Source organism: Stenella coeruleoalba, assembly GCF_951394435.1.
Source record: "Stenella coeruleoalba genome assembly, chromosome: 3".
Lineage (NCBI taxonomy): Eukaryota > Metazoa > Chordata > Mammalia > Artiodactyla > Delphinidae > Stenella > Stenella coeruleoalba.
This window is the reverse complement of record NC_137148.1, coordinates 164553610-164574664: the sequence shown is the minus strand read 5'-3', so window position 1 is coordinate 164574664 and position 21055 is coordinate 164553610. Positions and strand designations below refer to the sequence as shown.

The 21055-nt window shown below is 51.0% G+C and overlaps 2 protein-coding genes across 4 annotated transcripts; one reads left to right on the top strand and one right to left on the bottom strand.

Moving 5' to 3' along the window:
• The first annotated feature begins 1954 nt into the window (after positions 1-1954).
• Positions 1955-15428, top strand: SYCE2 (synaptonemal complex central element protein 2). 3 transcript variants are annotated; one of them, XM_079918242.1, is made up of 5 exons: positions 1955-1973; positions 2594-2709; positions 12332-12542; positions 13863-14051; positions 15161-15428. In XM_079918242.1, the coding sequence occupies exons 1-5, from the start codon at positions 1959-1961 to the stop codon at positions 15206-15208; spliced, it is 579 nt and encodes a 192-aa protein (XP_079774368.1). In that variant the 5' UTR covers positions 1955-1958; the 3' UTR covers positions 15209-15428. The 3 variants fall into 3 exon arrangements, with proteins under 3 accessions (XP_079774368.1, XP_079774367.1, XP_079774366.1); XM_079918241.1 differs by lacking the exon at positions 15161-15428 and having other exon boundaries at positions 12335-12542; positions 13863-14179; XM_079918240.1 differs by lacking the exon at positions 15161-15428 and having other exon boundaries at positions 13863-14179.
• On the bottom strand, positions 14279-20786 carry GCDH (glutaryl-CoA dehydrogenase). Its single transcript, XM_079918239.1, has 12 exons — positions 20730-20786; positions 20524-20653; positions 20399-20434; positions 19973-20116; positions 19742-19804; positions 19291-19461; positions 18445-18574; positions 18147-18363; positions 17502-17605; positions 17110-17235; positions 16660-16820; positions 14279-15082 (listed from the first exon to the last, which is right to left on the bottom strand). Exons 2-12 carry the CDS (start codon positions 20612-20614, stop codon positions 15009-15011), a joined length of 1317 nt encoding a protein of 438 aa, XP_079774365.1. The 5' UTR covers positions 20615-20653; positions 20730-20786; the 3' UTR covers positions 14279-15008.
• Between the last annotated feature and the right edge of the window lie 269 nt (positions 20787-21055).

Below are 21055 nucleotides of genomic sequence, written 5' to 3'. Positions count from 1 at the left end.
ATCTGAGCATAGATTATATTTGCTTTGGATCTTTCATTTTTTAGATCTGTGCGACTAATGGTTTGAAGACCCTATGAGCTTGTCCTAGTTTCTTTTGCCCCCAGCCCACTAAGGTTGCCGCCTCCTGAATTTGGTATTTATTATTCTCATGTGCTTTTAAACTGTTGCTACTTATATGTGTCACTTTAACAAGACACGGTTTCAATTTGCATGTTTTCAAATGTTACACAGACTGTGCACCATAAAAATCATCCTGCATCTTCTGTGTTGCCTTTGTTTTGGTTTGGTGCCAGTGTGTTTGTGTATGCATGCTTAAAAGTAAGTGAGGGGCTTCCCTGGTGGCTCAGTGGTTGAGAGTCCGCCTGCCGATGCAGGGGACACGGGTTCATGCCCCGGTCCGGGAAGATCCCACATGCTGCGGAGCGGCTGGGCCCGTGAGCCGTGGCCGCTGAGCCTGCGCGTCCGGAGCCTGTGCTCCGCGACGCGAAAGGCCACAGCAGTGAGAGGCCTGCGTACCAAAAAAAAAAAAAAAAAGTGAGATTTTTTCCCAGTAGATAATCCTCAACTCTTCAAATCTGATGCTGCAGGAAGATGCATCTCGCATAACTTGTAGCTTTGCCACAAGATACTGTTAGCCACTGTTTATTAAACTCTTAATGTGTTCCAAATGTTTATCCCTGAAACTCTTATAATAGTCTCATGTTTTAGATTTTATCACCTTGCTATTAGACAAAGATGGGTTTTGAGAGTGAGTGGCAGTTTAATGATCACCCCCATTGGGAAGAGCCCAGATTGAAACCCAGTTCTCCAGAACGTAGGTGTTAAGGTGTGTGCTCTAGTGTGTGGCCAGGGACAGAGCCCTGCACAGAAGGGCTGAGCGATGTGAGCAGATTCCCACTGTCTCCCTTTCGTGAGCAATGTGACAGGTGTCCCGAAGCGGAGCTCCATCTCCTTCTCAGTCAGTTGGGACAAAGTCCCAACCCTTCATCCTTCACCCACTGCTTCCCCCAAGCCCTGCTCGCGCCACCAGGCCTGGCTACTCCTCAAAGGCACTGAGCTTGCTCAGACCTCAGGGCCTTTGGCCAACCATTTCAAATCCTTTGCCTTTTTTTTTTTTTTCTTGCGGTACGCTGGCCTCTCACTGTTGGTGGCCTCTCCCGTTGCGGAGCACAGGCTCCGGATGCGCAGGCTCAGCGGCCATGGCTCACGGACCCAGCTGCTCCGCGGCATGTGGGATCTTCCCGGACCGGGACACGAACCCATATCCCCTGCATCGGCAGGCGGACTCTCAACCACTGCGCCACCACGGAAGACCCCTTTGCCCATTTTTTAACTGGGGTTTTTCTGTCTCACTGAGTTGCAAGAGATCTTTGTAGATACTGGATACAAGTTAAATATTTTCTCCCAGTCTGTGGCTCCTTGTGTGCCAGTTACTATTATTGTTGTCACTATTAATTCATTACTGTTATTACTACTCTTATTATTAAGGGGTATGGGCCCAACCCTTAAGGGCCAGGCCCCCATGCTTTCAAGGAGCTTCTGGTTTTGGAGTGCAGGTAACTGATTCAAGGTGGTAACTGCATAAACTTTTTCACTGAGGGCAATAGGTCGCAATCAAGGGACAGCAAAGGTCAGAATTTTTTATTGGAAAGACCTCCGGGCAGAGCAGATGAACGGTTGTCCCCATTCCCCTACTGACCTTGGGCCCTGGAACCTCACACATGCGCACACGCGCGCTCAGAGACCACAGGCTCCTCCCGGCGGTACCGGCTGCGCGCGCAGCCCCTAGACAGCCCAACCGCCACTTAACGGCCGTCCCCGCCCCGCTGCGCGCTCAAGTTCCCAGAAAGAGGCGGGGCCAGGAGTGCGCACCGCTGCCCATCTTGGGGGCGGGCCATTCCGGGGGCGGGGGAGGCGCGTGCGCAGAGGGCGCAAACAAGAAGGCGGGAAAAGACGGAATGGAGCGGCAGGGAGTACGCTGCGCTTGTTTCCATCGCGCGGGCGGCGGGAGGCGGGCTGACGGGCAGGGAATGGCAGCGATCTTGGGCTTCCCCGATGAACCAGAGCCCTGCCGTTTGTCTCCTGCCATCGCGGCCCCTCCTCGCCCGACTGGGCTCCGATTTCCTGACTGACCTACCGGGCCCTGACTAACCGACTGATTGTGTGACTGACGCACTGACAGCCCAGGCAGGACCGACTTCCACGCATGGCGAGTGGCAGGAGTAGGGTAGAGAGAGACTCAGACATCCACGCGCCTCACCCGTTTTTCTTCTTCTTTTCTCCTACCTCTTTTCCCTCCTTGAAGGCCTTGAGCCGACTCGCACACCAGTTAGCCCAGGCCCCCAGCACCCCATCCGGAGCACCTGTCCTCACCCCGGCCCCTTCAGGTCTCCCCACCTCAGTCCTCCTGTGCTCCAGGCACAGGATCCCCGCGGTCCTCGTGGTGCCCGTCCCAGCACCCCCCGTCTCTTCTGCGGGTCCCCAACATGCCGCATCGGCAGACAGAGGTGCCCAGGGTTGACGGGGCGGGAGCAGGGGGATCTGACTGCTTCTCGCCCTCCTTCGACCTCTCAAGCGCTGGCCGTGCTCACAGGTGGACATGCCCCAGACAGAGTGCAAGGACCAGGAGCCACAGCTGTTGGGAGAGAGCCAGGAGCAGCAGCAAGGCGAGGAGAGCCGCGAAGAGGAGGCTGGTCGAGGGCCAGCTAGGTGAGGAAGAACCCGGCCCATCGAGTCCAAACAGACCCCTGAGTCCCTCTCATTCACCCTTTTCTTCCACAAGACCCTTCCAGTGTCTGCTCTTGTCGCATTTGTTGCACATACTCGTCCAGCATCTCCCGTGTGCCTGGGATGGAAGTGCTGGGGACACAGCAGTGAGGTGACGTTCTAGGAGAACGTCTATAAACTTGGGAATATGCAGTAGTCAGGGGATGCTAAGTGCTCTGAGGAAAAAAATAGGGAGGGAGTGACAGGTGACCCGTTTATTTATTTATTTTTAAGTTGATAAAATACATTTTGTTTATTCTGATGCAAAGCCAGTCTAAATCAGCTAAGTCTAAATTATAAAATAAGCTTTTAACAACTAGGAAACAACTTTTATATATATATGCATTAGCCAGTCTAAATTAATCCAGCCAAGTATTGCTTTGAAGAGGCCCTTAGATACCTGGAGTTAATTTGAAAATGAAGAAAAAATTGCTTAAGAACATCATATAGCAGTTCCTGTTCAAGAGAGCTGTGTATTGGGGTGGCCAAAAAGTTTGTTCGAGTGTTCCATAAAATGGTCAGAAAAAACCCGAACGAACTTTTGGGCCAACCCAGTATGATGCCTGTGAACTCCCCTCCTCCCAAGAGGCTACAGCTACATATGGAAAAATTTCCTCTTATAAAAACCTAAAGGCTGGGTTTCCCTGGTGGCGCAGTGGTTGGGAGTCCGCCTGCCGATACAGGGGACACGGATTCGTGCCCCGGTCCGGGAAGATCCCACATGCCCCGGAGCGGCTGGGCCCGTGAGCCATGGCCGCTGAGCCTGCGCGTCCGGAGCCTGTGCTCCGCAACGGGAGAGGCCACAACAGTGAGAGGCCCGCGTACCGCAAAAAAACAAACAAACAAAAAACCTAAAGGCTGGCTGAGTAATAACTACACATTAGACAAATGAGAAGAAAATCACATCAAAGTGGGTAGGAAAGGCTAGGAAACAATCTCACCATATACCCTACCCCCAGTGCGGTGTCCCACAAGCAGGAGGGAACTCAGACCCTGGAGCTTCTCCCTGAGGACTGAAGGGTTCAAACCCACTCCTCAGGCATTTCAACTTTTTTTGAAGAGGTGAATTGTTGCACCTGAGACCATATGGCCTGCAAAGCAGAAGACTTCCTATCTGGCCCTTTATAGAAGTTTGTAGCCCTCTGGACTAAAAGGCTCCCTCTAGCTGCTGTGTAGAGAATAGATTATTGAGGGCGGGATTGGAAGCAGGGAGGCCAGTGATTAGGCAATTGGAATAATTGATGTGCAAGATGACCCTAACTTGACCCAGGGTGGATCCATGTAGGTGACAAGAAGTGGTCAGATTCTGGATAGATTTAAGAAGATAGAACTAACATAAACTGCTAGGGGATTCGATGTTGGAGTGAGAGAAAGAGTAATGTCATGGATGACTTTAAAAAGACGTTGTCTTGCACATTTATTCACCAAGTATTTATCAAGGGTCTTCTTTACCCAAACACTGTTTTAGATGCTAGGGATACAATAGTGAACAAATCAGAATTCCTGCTCTCTTGGAGCTGACTTTCTTTCACTTAGTAATACACACTTAGTAATTTACACAATGTACCCCAGTTTATTTATCTACTCGCCTATTGAAGGACATCTTGGTTGCTTCCAAGTTTTAGAATTATGAATAAAGTTGCTATAAACATTCATATGCAGGTTTTGTGTGGATGTAAATTTTCAGCTCCTTTGGGTAAATACCAAGGAGCACAATTGTTAGATCATATGGTAAGAGTATTTTTAGTTTCGTAAGAAACTACCAAAATGTCTTCCGAAGTGGCTGAACCATTTTACGTCCCTGTCTTCAATGAATGAGAGCTCCTGTTTCTCCACATCCTCACCAGCATTTTGTGTTGTCAGTGTCTTGGATTTTCCCCATTCTAACAGGCAGTAGTGGTATCGTTGTGTTGATTTGCAGCTTCTTTACGAAGTATGAAGTTGAACATCTTTTCATATGCTTGTTTGACATCTGTATATCTTTTTTGGTGAGGTATCTGTTCAGACCTTTTGCTTATTTTTAAATTGGATTTTTTGTTTTCTTATTGCTGAGTTTCAAGAGTTTTTTATATATTTTGGGTGTCAGTCCTTTATCTGATTTGTGTTTTGTAAAGATTTGCCCCCAATCTGAGACCTGTCTTTTCATTCTCTTAATGGTGTCTTTTGCAGAGTAGAAGTTTTAAATTTTAATAAAGTCCAACTAACCAATTTTTTCTTTTGATATTGTATCTAAGAAGTCACCACCAAACCCAAAGCCATCTAGATTTTCTCCTATGATATCTTCTAGGAGTTTTATAGTTTTGTATTTTAATTTAGGGATATCTATTTTGAGAAAAATTTTGTGAAACGTACAAGGTCTGTGTCCAACTTTACTTTTTTTGTATGTGGATGTCCAGTTGTTCCAACACCATTTGTTGAAAAGACTCTCCTTTCTCCACTGAATTTTCTTTGTTCCTTTGTTAAAGATAAGTTGACTATATATGTGTGGGTCTATTTCTGGGCTCTCTATTCTGTTCCATTGACCTATTTTCTATTCTTTCACCGGTACCACACTATCTGGATCGCTGCAGCTTTATAGTAAGTCTTGAAATCAAGTAGCATCAGTCTTCCAACTTCATTCTTCTTTAATATTGTGTTGGCTATCCTGGGTCTATTGCCAAGCTGCCTTTCTAAAAGGTAGATAATTTTTTTAAAAATGTGATTTCACTTGGTGGCAAGTGCTGTGAAGAAACAAAACAGAGAAGGAGCAACTAGAGTGACAGGGAATTTAGAGTAGCTGGAGATCGCTAAGGAGGTCACATGAGGAGGAGCCAGCCAGGAGGTGCCCAGGACTCCAAACATTCCAGGCAGAGGGAGCTGCAAGTAGCAAGTCCCTGAGGCAGGAGCAGGCCTGGTGTGTTCACAAAACAGTGGGAAGGCCAGCATGTCAGTCATTGTGATTGGCAGCAGTGACACCCAGGGTACACTGACAGACATGCTCATACACTCCCAGTGCTTCCATCTGACAGGAAAGGCATATACTGAACAAGTACTGACACGGAGGAGCTCAGGTAGCTAGGAAAATGTTTCCCTTGTGGGCAGGGGAGTGAGTGCCAGAGGGGGACTCAGCACAGGCTAGGTTGCAGGGCATTTTGTCGGCTGTGGACTTGATCCTAAGGATTTTTTTTTTTTTGGTAACAGCTTTATTGAGATATAATTCATATACCATACACTTCACTTACTTAAAATGTACAATTCAATTGTTTTTAGTACATTCACAGAGCTCTGCAACCATTACCACAGTCAACTTTTTAACATTTTCATTGCCCTGAAATAATCCTTTGACCCCTTAGCCATCACCTCCCAGTCCCTGCGTCCTTCCCAGCCCCTGGCAACCACAACTCTACTTTCTGTCGCTACAGATTTGCCTCTGCTGGATATTTCATATAAGTAGAATCATACAATTATGTGGTCCTTTGTGACTGGCTTCTTTCACTGAGCATAATGTGTTCAGGGTTCATGTTGTTGTAACATGTATCAGAACTTCATTCCTCTGTGTGGCTGAATAATATTCTATATTATGGATGTACCACGTTTTATTTATCCATTCGTCAGCTGATGGAAATTTGGGTTGTTTCTGCTCTTTGGCTCTTGTGAGTAATGCTGCTATGAACACCCGTGTACAAGTTTTCATTTCTCTTGGGTAGATACCTAGGTGGGGAATGGCTGGGTCATAGAAGTAACATGCTCAGGTTCCTGTTAAAAAAAGACACCAGCTGCTCTGTGAAGAATAGGTGGGAGGGGGCATGAGTGGAGCTGGGAGATAGGTGGGAGGCTTCTTCAGGGGTGGCATCTAGCAGGGCAAATGGAGAGAAGATGAGGGGGGTCATTTACTGAGGCATGAGGAAGGTGATGAGCTGAGGATGTCTCCCAGCTGCAGTGTGCTGGAGCCAGCTCCTGCCCGCAAGAGCCAGTTCTACACATCACTTCCCAACCTGGCATTTAGCAACTTCATGTTAGTAGCTTGAAATTGGCTATAGTGGGAGTCTCCGCACCATGGAAACTGGCAGACACTACAAATCAAGGCTTCCCCTGCCACTCCTGCTCCCCGCTTTCTGGCTTGGGGCAGTTTCCAGCTGGCAGAAGCACAAGTTGTATTTTGCCCTTGTTGAGTCTGAGGTGACCAGAGAAATACACATGAATGCGTCCAAGATAGGGGTTGGACTTTCTGATGCAGAATTTGGGGCAGGGGGGGGCAGGGGCTGGAGATGGTGCTGCTTCAGTGAAGGAGCTCACCTGGGGATAGAATGAGGCTCAGGACAGGGCGCCTGAGGACTGCACCACGCACGAAGCCAGCTTCCTCTTGCCTCCCAGATTCCTCAGTTGTAAACCAGACCGCAGGGCAGAATGGTTTCCAGGTGTGTGCAGTCAATTGGAGACCAGAAAAAAAAAGAATAATTGAAGTAGTTTGATAACACCTTCCTGCAAATAGTATGTTTAGACTGGGATCTAAGTGGTGAGGAGACACAGACAATTGCGAATCATTGAGAGACTTCGAGGAGTTCCAAAAGAGCTTTGGGCTGAGAAGCAGATAGATTAGGACCAGTGCAAGGACCAGTTAATAGATCCAGCAGCAGACTCTCAGTGACGTGATTAAAATGTGAGCACATTTCAGGCGAGAGGAGCAGAGGGTGAAAGGAATGGGCTCCGCAGCTTCGATTCAAACCTTCCCCCTTCCTGGCTGTACTTCAGCAAAACATCGTTTTGCCCAAGCGCCAAAGATTCTGTTGTGTTCCTCCTTGAATGTTTGATGAGCTCTCCTCCCCTCCTGGGACTGCCGCCTGCGGTGGTCATAAGTGGCTGGCGGATTGTTTACTTGTGTATCTGTTAGAGGCCATGGAGGGAGGGCCCCACCAGCGGGTGGCTCTGGCTCACACGCCTGCCAATCACAGCTTTACCTGGAGCGAACAGATGGTCTCTTCGCTTAAACCCATTTCCTCCGCAGTTCCCGGGCCCCCTGCCAGGCTGAGCTCTTCTCGGGAACTAGGTCCTAATCCTCAAAGCCGAATTAGGTACTCCTTAGAAGGACAGACCGTCATAGATGAGCGGAGGGATGTGTTCACAGCCCCCATCCCGACCCCCTACTGCCCTACCCCGTGCACACGCGGCCTACTGTGTTGAGCTGACTTCCATTCCCTGGCTTCCATCCAGGGTTGGGCAACAGAGGCAGGCCCGGGAATGGGGGGAAGCCGGTGGAGAGGACATGGTGCATTTTGTTTATTAAAGTTAATTGGTGAATGCAGGCCCAGGGAAGCCTATGATTCATTAGCATCCTGATTATATGCAGCTGCTGAGTATTAGAAAAATGAAATGGAAAGGAATAAATCCCCAAAGGAGAGGTTGGGGAAAATCAAGAAGCTCTCTGCAGACATCTGATGCAGGCCTTTGTCCCATAACGAAATGTGAGTGAGCTGAATTCCACTGATTTTTCACCATTTGTGTAGCTGCCACGAAGACCAGTTCCAGCTTTATCCCTTGAACTTGAAAAAGGAGCAACTCTGAACAGTTAGCAGCTCAAGCAGGTTGTGAGCAATTACACAAAAAGAAGCACCTGGTTCTATCATTGATTTTAATTTCAGAATCCTATACTGTTGGGACAACAAAGCAACTTTGGGTGCAAAGTGGCTTAAGAGCAAGAATGTTACATCTGGCTCTGGCTCCAGCAGCAGTTCATTCATTTAGGTATTCGGCAAATAGTTGTGATGCCTTTGGCATGAAGGCAATGCAGCCCCTGCCCAGAGTGTGCATGGCGCCTGGGGGGAATCTAGTGTACAAACTGGCAGTGTTGTGATTAGAAAGCAAAGGTGAGGTAAGGATGCTCCAAACGTTGCCTCGTGAAGTTGACAGAAAGGAAAAATCGTTTCGGGCAAAGGCTGATGAGTTTGGTGAAATTGTGGAAAGTTTCATGTTGCTGGAAGTGGCGTCTGAAAAGAGAAGGTGGAGGCCAGGGCCCTGGAAAGCCTTGCGTGCTGTGCTAGGGAATTTACTTGCTTCTGCAGCTGATACGGGCTCTTGTAGGCTGTGGAGCAGAAGTGGGACATCAGATTGCGGTTATAAGGTCACTAGGGCCCAGGTGAGAATGATAGGCATGGGGTTGTGAATGGTTGGGTGGCGAGGAGGGGATAGATTTGGGAGAAATTAAGGAGGTGGAAATGAAAGGATTCTGTGACAGGATTTGGAAGGACAGAGAGAAGCCAGGCTCCAGGCTGACTGCTAAGTTTCTGGCTTGGGAACCAGGTGGCTTTTGGTGTCATTCAATGAAATGAGGAGGGAGGACAGCATTGGGCTGGTGTGCAGTTTTTTTTGCTGTTGTTTTTTTTGGCCGCACTGCCCTGCATGTGGGATCTTAGTTCCTCGACCAGGGATCCCCTGCATTGGAAGCGTGGGGTCTTTTTTTTTTTTTTAAATATATTTATTTATTTATGGCTGCATTGGGCTTTCTCTAGTTGCGGCGAGCAGGAGCTACTCTTCATTGCGGTGTGTGGGCTTCTCACTGTGGTGGCTTCTCTTGTTGCGGAGCACGGGCTCTAGGTGCGCGGGCTTCAGTAGTTGTGGCGCATGATCTTAGTTGCTCCATGGCATGTGGGATCTTCCCAGACCAGGGCTCGAACCCGTGTCCCCTGCATTGGCAGGCGGATTCTTAACCACTGCACCACCAGGGAAGTCCTGGAAGCATGAAGTCTTAACCACTGGACCGCCAGGGAAGTCCCTGGTGTGCAAATTTAGAGGAGTTTGAAATGCCTCTGGGACAGCCAAGTGGAATGGGCCTGGGGATAGTCAGGTACCTTGTTGGGAGCTCAGAAGTTTGGGAGAAGGCTTCCCTGGTGGCGCAGTGGTTAAGAATCCGCCTGCCAATGTAGGGGACACGGGTTCGAGCCCTGGTCTGGAAGATCCCACACGCCGCAGAGCAATTAAGCCCGTGTGCCACAACTACTGAGCCTGCGCTCTACAGCCCGCAAGCCACAACTACTGAAGCCGGCATGCCAGAACTACTGAAGCCCATGCATCTAGAGCCTGTGCTCCGCAACAAGAGAAGCCACCACAGCGAGAAGCCTGCGCAATGCAACGAAGATTAGCCCCCGCTCACCGCAATTAGAGAAAGCCCACGTGCAGCAAAGAAGACCCAATACAGCCAAAAATAAAATAAAATAAATAAATTTATTTAAAAAAAAAGAAGTTTGGGAGACATGAAAGCATGGATGGTAATGAAAACCCTTGCTAGTCATTCATTCTTTTATTTGATGCACTTTTATTATTCTTCCCATGAGAGGTAGGTACCGGGGACAGCAAAACATTTTTAACAAGAATGCCCAGGGAGACTTTAGTTGGTCTGTTGTTTTCTAGCTGACATGAGGCTTTGCTATAAAATGTCTGCCTTAATCAGAGGCACGCTTTCTCATCTTGACAAATGCACTGAACACAAGTGTCTGGCTTTGGAGGCAGATGAACTTGCATGCTTTGTGTGAAGCCAGAGGAGGGAGGACTAGATCAGTATCCTTCACTCATTCAGCAAACAGTGGAGGACTTACTATGTGCTGGATGCTGGGAATGCAGAGATAAATGGGGAGATAAGGGTGTGAACAGTGACAAGCGTAGGTCATAGGCGGCTCTGAGATGCCGTGGTCTGGGCTAGGTCTCGCAGTCAGAGAGCAAATGCAAAGGCCCAGGGGCAAGGAAACTTCTGGTAAGGAATACACGAGGTCAAGGACACAGCCAGCGTCTCAGGCCTGAGGACTTTTGTGTGAGTGAGAGCCTGGCTCTCATGCACCCAGGTTTCACTGTGCTTGCATCCTGGGCCAAAATGAAGAGCTCAGGCAGTCGGGGAGAAGTCAAAAAAATAGTTGTATGGAGGAAGCATCCAAAAATCAAGACGTGTTTTTCTAAGTAGCTGTGCCTGCCTTGCAGTCATGGCTGACTTTATGGTTGTGTGTGAACTGGTGTGTTGAGGAACTGCTGTGTTGGCACCTCCGAGTCAGCCATTCAGAGCTGGAAGCACCTCAGGGGGCGAGGAGGAAACAGAACTTTGGGGGAAGCAGGACACAGGCTGGGGGTCAGGCCAACTGGGCGCCACACCCAGCTCTGCATGGACTGGCTGGTGATCCTGAGAAAGTGACACAACCACGCTGAGCCTGTGTCCTCAGATATGAGGTAAAGATGATGGGGATAGACCCCAAAGCGTGGTTGTGAGGATGCAGCAAGATGAGGCATGTAGTTTAGCATGGTGCATGGCAGATAAAGCAAAGAAATGGCCAAAAAAAAAAAAAAAGCAACTTACCTTAAACATTTTAGCTTAAAACACCAATGGGTCTGCTGATCAGATTGCAACATTTTTCTTTTTTTTGCATAAACCTCATTCATAATGCATTACCCACAATTTCCACTTTTGTGTTTTTATAGCGGAGCAAAAACTTACAGGCCTTGACAAAGCGATCTGTATGCAGAATCCTAGATTTTTACGTTCTTGGTCCCAATATATAGTTGTCTCCCCCACACTTGATTTAATAGTTATGTTTTATTAGGGTCACCTTTATTCATTCCATTTAGCTTTATTAGACACCTGTCCCTTTTTCACATGTCACTAGCTAACACGATATTTAATGAATTGCATAATTATAGCCCTGTACAGTGTGGGACAAACATAACTAACTCTTTTGAGGGGTATTTTTTAAATTTTTATTTTTTAACATAACTACCTCTTTTTTTTAAATTTTATTTATTTATTTTTGGCTGTGTTGGGTCTTCGCTACTGCGCGCAGGCTTTCTCTAGTTGCGGTGAGTGGGGGCTACTCTTCGTTGCAGTGCACGGGCTTCTCATTGAGGTGGCTTCTCATTGCGGAGCAGGGGCTCTAGGCGTGCGGGCTTCAGTAGTTGTGGCACGCAGGCTCAGTAGTTGTGGCTCACGCACAGGCTCAGTAATTGTGGCACACGGGCTTAGTTGCTCCATGGCATGTGGGATCTTCCCCCACCAGGGCTCGAACCCGTGTCCCCTGCATTGGCAGGCGGATTCTTAACCACTGCGCCACCAGGGAAGCCCCCCATAACTACCTCTTGACAGGCCACCTTACCTGATGGGAGCAGAGACACGCAGGTACACTAGCCCCAGGTGGTCTGCATGCTCCTATGAGCATCACTAAGTAGGTTTAGAAAGGGATGGAAAGGGATTCAGCAGGCTGGTGACAGGAAGATCATCTAAGAAAGCATCTAAACTATTTTTAATATTATTGATGCTCATTTCAAAGCAGCAAGTTGGTGTAATAAAACGACTGTGGGCTTTGCAGTCAGGCAGATCTTCTTGTTCGGGAACCTTGGGCAGATTTTGTTTGTGCTCCTGGGTCTGTTTTCACAGTTATAAGATGGGATGCCATCCCTGCCTCTCAGGGGTGGGGTGGGGGTGTATGTGTGAATGAAATAAAAAGTGTCACCCACGAGAGACACACAACACAGGTTCTCCTCCCACCACAGAGCTAATTCAGATCAGCCACTGTCAACAGAGTTTGGCACTGATCTCAGTTTCCTATACTTTCAGAAGTCAGGTTTCTAGCCCCTCTAGTGCCACCTCCAGTGCCAACCGCCAGCTGATGATGCTGGAAGGGAAGTCAGGACCCTACTTCTCCTCTCTGGACTCGAGCATCGACATCCTGAAGAAGAGGGCCCAGGAGTTGATCGAAAATATCAACGAGAGCAGGCAGAAGGACCATGCCCTCATGACCAACTTCAGAGACAGCCTCAGGATCAAGGTGACGGATTTCCTCCTACATACTGCCAAGCCCCAGTGAAAGGGGAGGGGGTTCTTTATGTAAAAAGTGAAAGGGGAGGGAATGAACCACAGTTATGTTCCCAGCATGGTGCTAGGCAATTTGCATGCAGTACCTCATTTCACCCTTACAACAATCCTGCAAAGAGATTGGACCCATTTTGTAGATGGGAAAAGTAAGGTTTGGAAATAATTTGCCTAAGTGAGAGAACCAGGATAAGAAGCCAAGGTTCATCTGCCCCCACAGCCCAGGCCCTTACTTCATGCCAGGACTAATGGCTGTGGCAGGAGGGCATTGAGGCATAACCTGCATTGTTACACCCATTTGTCCTCCAGAAGTTGAATGATTTGTGACAGGAGAGTGGAGGTCCCTGGACATGGCTGGGGCTTATGTCTAACAAAGCCTGATGTTATGTTCAGGTCTGGTGTTAATGGTTGTCCCCGCCGATGCTTCTTCAGAACGCGTAATGGGTCCTGTGAGCTGGACAGCTTGTGGATTCCACGTCATCTCTCAATGACAGGCTGACTTTTTTCCCTGCCCCCCACCATCCCTACCTACCTTGTACATAGAAAATTTAGAGAGTAGAGAAAAATATAACATAGCAGAAAAAATATAAAAACACCCTGATACCACCACCCAGAAGCCACTTTGTTGCACGTTTTCTTCCAGGCTCTGTTCTATGTACTTTCCTCCTAACCTGGTTGAGCTTATACTATATACATACTTTTGCAACTTGTTTTTTTTAAATATTTATTTTATTTTATTTATTTATTTTCCTTTTTTTTTTTTGGCTGCTTTGGGTCTTAGTCACGGCACACGGGATCTTTGCTGAGGCACGCGGGATCTTTTTCCTTACGGCACGCGGTCTGCTCAGGTTTCTCTCTAGTTGCGGCGCGCAGTCTTCTCTCTAGCTGTGGCGTGAGGGTTTTCCTCTCTCTAGTTGTGGTGTGTGGGCTCTGAGGCACACAGGCTCTCTAGTTGAGGTGTGGGAGCTCAATAGTTGTGGCACGCGGGCTTAGTTGCCGCACGGCATGTGGGATCTTAGTTCCCCGCCCGACCAGGGATTGGGTCCGCGTCCCCTGCACTGGAAGGCGGATTCTTTACCACTGGACCACCGGGGAATTCTCGCACCTTGCTTTTTAAAAAGAAAAACTTAACATATAGGCAATTTCACCTCCAGTCACAGGAGTTGTTTTTACCACTTTTATAAGATAAATTGCAGAAATCTTAAAGAGCCAGCTAGAACAAATGTCTTGTGATGCCTCTTGTTTGACTTTCCAAGAACATCTTATTCTTTCAAAGGTTTCAGACCTGACAGAGAAGCTAGAGGAGAGGATGTATCAGATTTATAATCACCACAACAAGATCATTCAGGAAAAGCTCCAAGAGTTCACCCAAAAAATGGCAAAAATCAGTCACCTGGAAACAGAGCTCAAAGAAGTGTGCCACAGCGTGGAGACCATGTACAAAGACCTGTGCGGCCAGCCTGAGGTAGGACTGAACTCACGCATGCACATGGGTGCCGCCAGAGGAACGAGAGTTGTAGCAGCTAAGGTGAAAGTAAATGTCAACAGAGAACAAGGACATTAGCACCACCGGGCCCTAAACCCCACAGGGGCCACTATTACTGCAAAAGCCCTGGGGCTCTTGCCATTCCACTTGTGGCGCCGTGCTCCCCTGTAATGTGGGGAGTCCGAACTGAGAAGCTGGACCGTTATTTCCCACACTGTGCGTCAGCTCTGTGGTGACAGAAAGGACAAAGTCCCCTCTGCCCTCAGCCCTGAGCCCTGGCAGTGCCTAACCGGGTTTATTTATTACAGCCAAGCCCAAAACTCAGGCATGGGTCACTCTGGGGCGGGGGAAATCCCCACCAGGTCCCAGCGCGCTTCACAGCCCCGACACATGTTCCTTTCTCCTGTGACTGAAATAACTTCTCGGTGGTTACAAGTAACTGTGGTCCAACACTGTGGGCTCAGACACACAGACTCTTTATTATTCTCTCTTTCCCCCTCATTCTGCTCCAACGTCCAGCATAAGGCACTTACCCTAAGATGGGAGGGTCAGAGGGCGCAGAGTAAACTCTTGCTGTGTGGAGGGGGTAGTTTGCGTAGTCAGACACCAGGTGGGTCTCACAAGTTGCTTCCATGTCACTCTCCTTCCCTCTCCCTGCTCCCCTGTCAAAGGGAGCTTCTGTTCCAAGGTGAGTGGATTCTGTTCCCATCCACAGTTAAAACTGGATTGAGAAACTCAGTACAGACAGTCCCATCTTCTTTTTTAAGGAACACATTTGAATGACTTCAAAAGGGAAATTTTGATATTTAAAAATCAGCGTCTCTCACTTCCCACCAGAAGAAATGGCTCCATCTGCCACCTCCCTGACTAAGCTCAGAGCGCAGTATCTCCCTGGGAAGGGGTTTGGTACCATCCGGGCTCGCAGGTGAAGTGGGTTCACTTGCTGGCTGTGAACGCCTGGATCCCTGTGATTGCCCTTCCGAGGATCAGAGCATGGATGTCATGAGTGCCTGGGCGAGATAAATGCAGAGTTGGTTTGGAGTCTTAACAGCTTACAACTTCCCTTTAAACTTCATGTCTCCCCACAGGCTACTACTTTGGAAGAAGAACAGACCCACAAAGACAGCGAATGCTGACAGCTGCCAGGAGAGCCCCCTTAGTGGCAGCCACCAAGGGAAGGCTCAGAGGCCACCATTCTGGCCACGCCGAGAAAATTGTTTTTCAGAGTTCTGTAATGCATCTTGGCAAAAACCGACTGACCAACCAACCCAAAGCTCCTTGTGCCAGGCCCAAAACTGCAGCGAGTCCAGCCCCCACCATGGGCCAAGCTTTGGTGCTCCCCGATTCACCCGACCCCAACCCCAAACAGTTGATTAAACATTTCATTTTCAACCCAGCCATGCTTTCTTCCCACAGAGGTGGAAAGAGCTGATGAGCTCTGCAGAAATGGATCAGGCCCTTTCTCACTCACAGGAGGAATGGGAAAGCAAACATCAGACAGTTAGTTGCCTGTCCCAGATGATCCCCCATCCTAGAGCCACCACCCCACGCCCCACATTCCACATCCCATCCCACATCCACATGTCTAAGTAATACTTTACAGCCCGCAGTGTTCTCATTTGCTCTTCCTCAGCTTCCAGAGGTGGAAGGCAGAGATTATGGCCTCCCTTTTATGGAACAAAATAATTCTATTTTCTTCCTAAAGTGCAAATCTGACCCTGTCCCTCCCCTGCGTAAAACTATCTGAAGGTGCCCTCTGCTTGTCGTCTGGGTCATTGTCATGCCTGTAGAAACCCCCCACCCCCAGCCCTCCTTCTTGCTGTTTCTGGAATGTCCCATCCAGAATACCACATGGATACTATTTCACCATCTCTGCCCAGGGAGCTCCTACACCTCCCTCAAGGCTTAACATGGTCCCACTTTCTCCCTAAGAGATTGGGTGCCTGTTACAGCTCCCTCTAGTTCTGTGTGACTCACACTGGAATTGTACACCTCTTTTCTTTTTTTTTGGCCACACCACGGCTTGTGGGGTTTTAGTTCCCCAACCAGGGATTGAACCCAGGCCACCGCAGTGAAAAGGCCAAGTCCTAACCACTGGACCGCCAGGGAATTCCCCACATCTCTTTTTAATTATCTTTTTCTATGTCTGTCTTCCCATGAGGCAAGGGGTTCTGGGCCCCATGTGAGTCACAACTAGCTGTCAGGTGCAAACACCACAGCCTGCAAATGATTTACCTTTTCTCTTTTTTTCTCACATAAAATGGAGTGGTGATTCCTGTGTGTAGCTGCATTCTCACTCCCTTGCATCCACCAGCTCCCTGGGCATTAATGCCCCACTCTGGGAATGCCTGTGGAAGCCATAAGCAGGCTTGGGAACATCCCTCCCCTGGAGCATAATGGAGGAAAGGACTGGGAGGGTTTACTTCCACGGTCCCAGTATGGGCCACTCCAGATGAGGGACACAGGGTGGGACTTGCCCCAGGTCATGCTGCCGACTGGTGACAGCTGGGAGTAGGACTTGGGTCTGCTGTCCTCTTCCCCAGACGTGAGGCCACTGTGAACCCCACCCCAGGGATCCGGCCCCCACCTTCATAGGTGTTCACGGCCTCCAGGTTCATGGCATGCCGGATCACGTGATACTCATCAGAAATCCCATTCCCTCCCAGCATGTCTCGGGCTTGGCGGGCAATGTCCAGGGCCTTCCCACAGTTATTCCTCTTCAGCAGGGAGATCATTTCCGGGGTGGCCCTGGGAACAGCACAGACGTGTAACAAGCATTGGATTATAAAGAACTGACCCTGCTTTGGGCATCCAGGCATCCCTACACCCTGGACAAACCCAGCTGGGGAGGAGGGTTACCGTCACAGCAACAGACACAGCTCCTAATGAGGGAGAGGCAGGAAGGGATGGGTCCCAAGGGGCCACCAGGCAGGAAGGACCTCTCTCTCCAGGGCCAGCTGCCACCATGCCCAGAAGGGGCACTGGGTCCTCCCACCACAGCTGCCTCCCGCTTCCTCCCCAAACACACAGCCCCTACTTGTCTTGATCCTTCAAGCGGCCGAGCTGCAGGCAGGCATGAAGGCCCAGCGTGATCTCGGTGAGCATGTCCGCCAGCTTCTTCTGAATCAGTTGGTTCTTGGCCAGTGGGACACCAAACTGGATCCTATGTGGTCAGGGTCAGGGTAAGTACAAGGAGGGCCCACTCCCCAGTCCTGTCCCAGGGCCTTCCCATGCTGCCTCAGCCCCCATGCAGCTCACTCTGGCCCTATTGTTGACTGAGCCCCTCACTGCTCAGAAGGACTTCCTCGGCCATTTCACAGAGCAAGGAACTTAGGTCTTGTGGGTGGGGGCCAGGGGTGGGGGGGGTAAGAGATGGAACCCAAGCCCCCACGCACCCCCCCAGGAGTTCTCACGGCAGCCCCTACACACCTGTCCAGGGTGTACTGCCGGGCCGTGTGCAAACAGAACTCAGCAGCTCCAAGCACACCCCAGGCGATGCCATAGCGGGCATTGTTTAGGCAGCCGAAGGGACCCTGCAGGGTTCAGAGGGGGCCTCAGCCCCACCAAGAGGAGATGAGAGGCCTGCGCAGAACTAACTTTTAAGTAGTGGGGGGGAGGCCCCCTCCCCAGATACCCAAGACATGCAGTCAGTGTAAACAAGGGGGACTCAGGGCAACTGTTTAAGTCACACGTGGCCCTGACACCAAAGCTCATGCACATAAGGTCTTGCTCACTGCCGGCTCACTCTTGGTTTGCATACAGTTCTACCCAGCCCAGGGTCTGGATTGGATACTCAGACCCGGGGTTGATGTAAGGAGACAGGAAGATGCACATGCATCAAAGGATTAAGCTCGTTCAGGCCTATAAGTACTGGGCAGAGCCAGCATAAGTGAGATGGTCACCAAAACGGGGCAGCTTCTGCACATCAGTGAGCCAGGCAGAGCCCCTCCAAATCACTACTGTGTGAACTCCATGTGTGTCTGTTCCCCAGCTGGGTCTCTAGCGTGGCACCTGCCCAAGAAAAGAGAACCAGCAGGTGACCTGATGCCAGTTCCCAAGGTGGCTGCTGCTTACCGCCAGACCAGACGCCTTGGGCAGCACATTCTCCTCCGGCACTTCCACGTCGTCCATGATAATCATACCCGTGGCCGAGGCCCGCAGAGAAAACTTTCCCTCAATCTTGGGGGCCGAGAGGCCCCGCATCCCCTTCTCCAACAGGAAGCCCCGAATGCAACTATCTTCGCACCGAGCCCACACTACAAACAGGTCGGCCACAGGTGAGTTGGTGATCCTGGAGGCAGGACAGGCAGTGAGGCGTCTGGCCGTCACCCACTGCCCTTGCCCACCTGCCTGAGGCGCCCAGGCCCCTCACCAGGTCTTGGCCCCATTGAGGGTGTAGCTCCTGCCGGACGGGTTCTGGCGGGCTCTGGTCTCCATGCTGCCGGGGTCACTCCCATGGTTAGGCTCTGTGAGCCCAAAGCAGCCCAGGAGCTCCCCCTTGGCTGCAGGCATGAGACAGGGTCACGAGGCTGCCTCTCCCCCATTCATTTCCTCTACTGAAAATTGTCAGCCTCTCCGCTGAGCCAGGCCAAGGCAGGTCCAGCCCTGCCCTCACAGCACTCCCAGGTGGTGGGGGGACAGGTCTCACCCAGGCCATAGTCACAATGCCATGATGGGGTGAGGCCCAATAAAAGTCAGGAAAGGGTGGGCTAAACTTTCTTGAAGGGCAGTGAAAAGGAGTTAAGCAGGAAAAGGTGTGAAGAGCAGTCCTGGTAGAGGGACCAGGATGTGCAAAGGCCTAGTGGTACAACTGAGAATTCCAAGTAGTTGAGTGTGGCTGGGAAGGAGCAATCAAGGGAGTGGCCAGAGATGAGGTGGAAAGATCAGCAGAGGCCTGCTCACGTGGGGTTTTGTGGACCCGGTTAGGAAGTTAAGACTTTAAACTTTGGACTGGAATGGGGAGTACAGAAAGCAAATCACGGGGGCTATGATGGTGGTGAGGAAGGGGCAGAGTTAAGAGAGACCTAGGAAAAAAAAAAAAAAGACTTAGGAGAATCAGATGTGGGGGTGAAGCCCAGGGTCTGGCAGGGGGCCTGAGTGGCCACTGGTAATATCCTTGGGGTGAGGACAGAAGGCAGGCCTGGGGATAGCCCTGCCCCTGAGTTTCAGACCATTGGGACTGCCCTCCTTCCACCAAGCTCCACAGGCAGCTGCTCACCCAGCCGGGGCAGGTACTTCTGTTGCTGCTCCTCGCTGCCGTATGCGTAGATGGGGTGCATGACAAGAGAGGACTGGACACTCATCGCTGACCTGTAGCCGCTGTCCACTCGCTCCAGCTCTCGGGCCAGGAGCCCATAGGCCACAGATGAGACTCCAGCACAGCCATACCCTGGTGGGTGGGGGGGGAGGGGAGAAATAGGGCAATGGGGGACAAAGCCCTGCCCAGATGAGATCAGTGACTCCTGGGGCCCAAGAGACACAGCTACATAGGGGCACCGAAGGAGAGGGTACCAAGCTGGCCCTTACTTGAGAGTTTCATCCCCACAGCCACTTCAGACAGAGGGATTAACAGCCTCTCTTTACAGACTGGGAAACTGGGCTCAAGGAAAGGAAGGGGCTTTTCAGGACACAGTGGGGGCTGCAGAGTGTGGAGAGAAATTTGTCCCTACCTTTGATGGTGGGGCCCAGCACACCCAGCTCCCCCATCTCTGAGATGATCTCCCGGTGAAAAACTGCAAAGGGACAGATGCCCAACTTCAGCCTTGGCCCACTGGAGCCCCAACCCAGGGCCAGAGGTGCCCTAAGGCCCAGCTAGAGCAGGCAGAGCTGGTGTGAATGGTGGAGAGTGTGGTTCAGGTGGCAGCGGGAGCTCCAGGGTGCCCACCCGCCTGCCTGGGCACCTTCGTTGCGATTGGCCAGCAGGATGCGGGGCATGAGGCGCTCCTGGCAGTAGGTGCGGAAGGTGTCCCTGATGAGGACCTCATCTGCTGTCAGCTGCTCCTCCAGCAATAGTGGGTCCCTCCAGTCAAACTCGGGCCGCGAGGCTGGGCAGAGTTGGAGGAGGTGGGGCTCATCCCTGCCCACCCGATCACCACACCCTCCCCTCCCCAAGAATCATCAGCCCCATCCCTCAACCCCCATTTCGCTCCCAACAAATGTGGGCTGCAAACAGGACTGACAAAGTGGCCTTTCTCGGGGAAACTCACTGCCTCAGCGGCCCTGCCTCCCCGCCTGGGCAGCCCTCGGATTCCGGGACAGAGCCCATCCGGGACAGACAGACAGTTGGACAAGGGCCGCAGACGCACGGCGCGACAAGGGGTCCTTACACTTGGCTGATCGGCTCTGGGTCTTCCCGTCTTTTTCTGCAAACACAGGACGGGAAAATCACCCCGGGAAAGTCCCCAAGCCTCAAGTTTCTCCCTCCCCATCCCACCCCAGGTCCGGCACTGACCGGTCTGCGTCGCCGCCGAGCTCCATGAACGGAGGACTCGCAGGCTGGACTCGCGGCTCAGTAGCCACCCATAGACGCCTCTCAGGGCCATGTGGGCAGCGAGCTGGCGAGCGGAACAACCAAGGCCGACCTGGAGGAATGGAGGCGTCTGAGCGGACTGGCTCCCCTGGCCCTTTGCGCCCTTGGCCCCTATAGCCAGTCCTTACCTGGAGACCCCGGGCTCACCGCACAGGCCACAGGGCTACTGACCAAGGCTTTTGACCTCCGGAGGGGGCGGGCTGGGAAGAGGCCAAATGGGGCTTGTCATTGGTTCGTCCTAGGACTCCGCTCTTTCAAGGCTCTGCCTTTTAAAGGGGCCACGGCAGCCTTGCAGGCGTAAGCAGGCGCGCCCAAGCCAAAGCACCTTAACCCCTTTAAGGGGCGGAAGAGGAAAGGGGCGGAAGGCGAGTGCGCCAACTCGATTGGCCAGCTGTATTCCTGCTCTGATTGGCCCTGGGAGGGAGCTCGGCCCACTCCTGGTAGTAGGGGGCGA

Bases quoted from the DNA above. Each gene is read 5' to 3' on its own strand.
- GCDH (XM_079918239.1), bottom strand. From the start codon at position 20,614: ATGGCCCTGAGAGGCGTCTATGGGTGGCTACTGAGCCGCGAGTCCAGC. The intron at 20,435-20,523 runs GTCAGTGCCGGA...CTGTGTTTGCAG, and splicing joins CTCGGCGGCGACGCAGACCG to AAAAAGACGGGAAGACCCAG. The intron at 15,083-16,659 runs GTGGGGGCCGGA...TATCTCGCCCAG, and splicing joins GGCCGTGAACACCTATGAAG to GCACTCATGACATCCATGCT.
- SYCE2 (XM_079918240.1), top strand. The intron at 2,710-12,331 runs GTGAGGAAGAAC...CTATACTTTCAG, and splicing joins GCTGGTCGAGGGCCAGCTAG to AAGTCAGGTTTCTAGCCCCT. The intron at 12,543-13,862 runs GTGACGGATTTC...ATTCTTTCAAAG, and splicing joins GAGACAGCCTCAGGATCAAG to GTTTCAGACCTGACAGAGAA.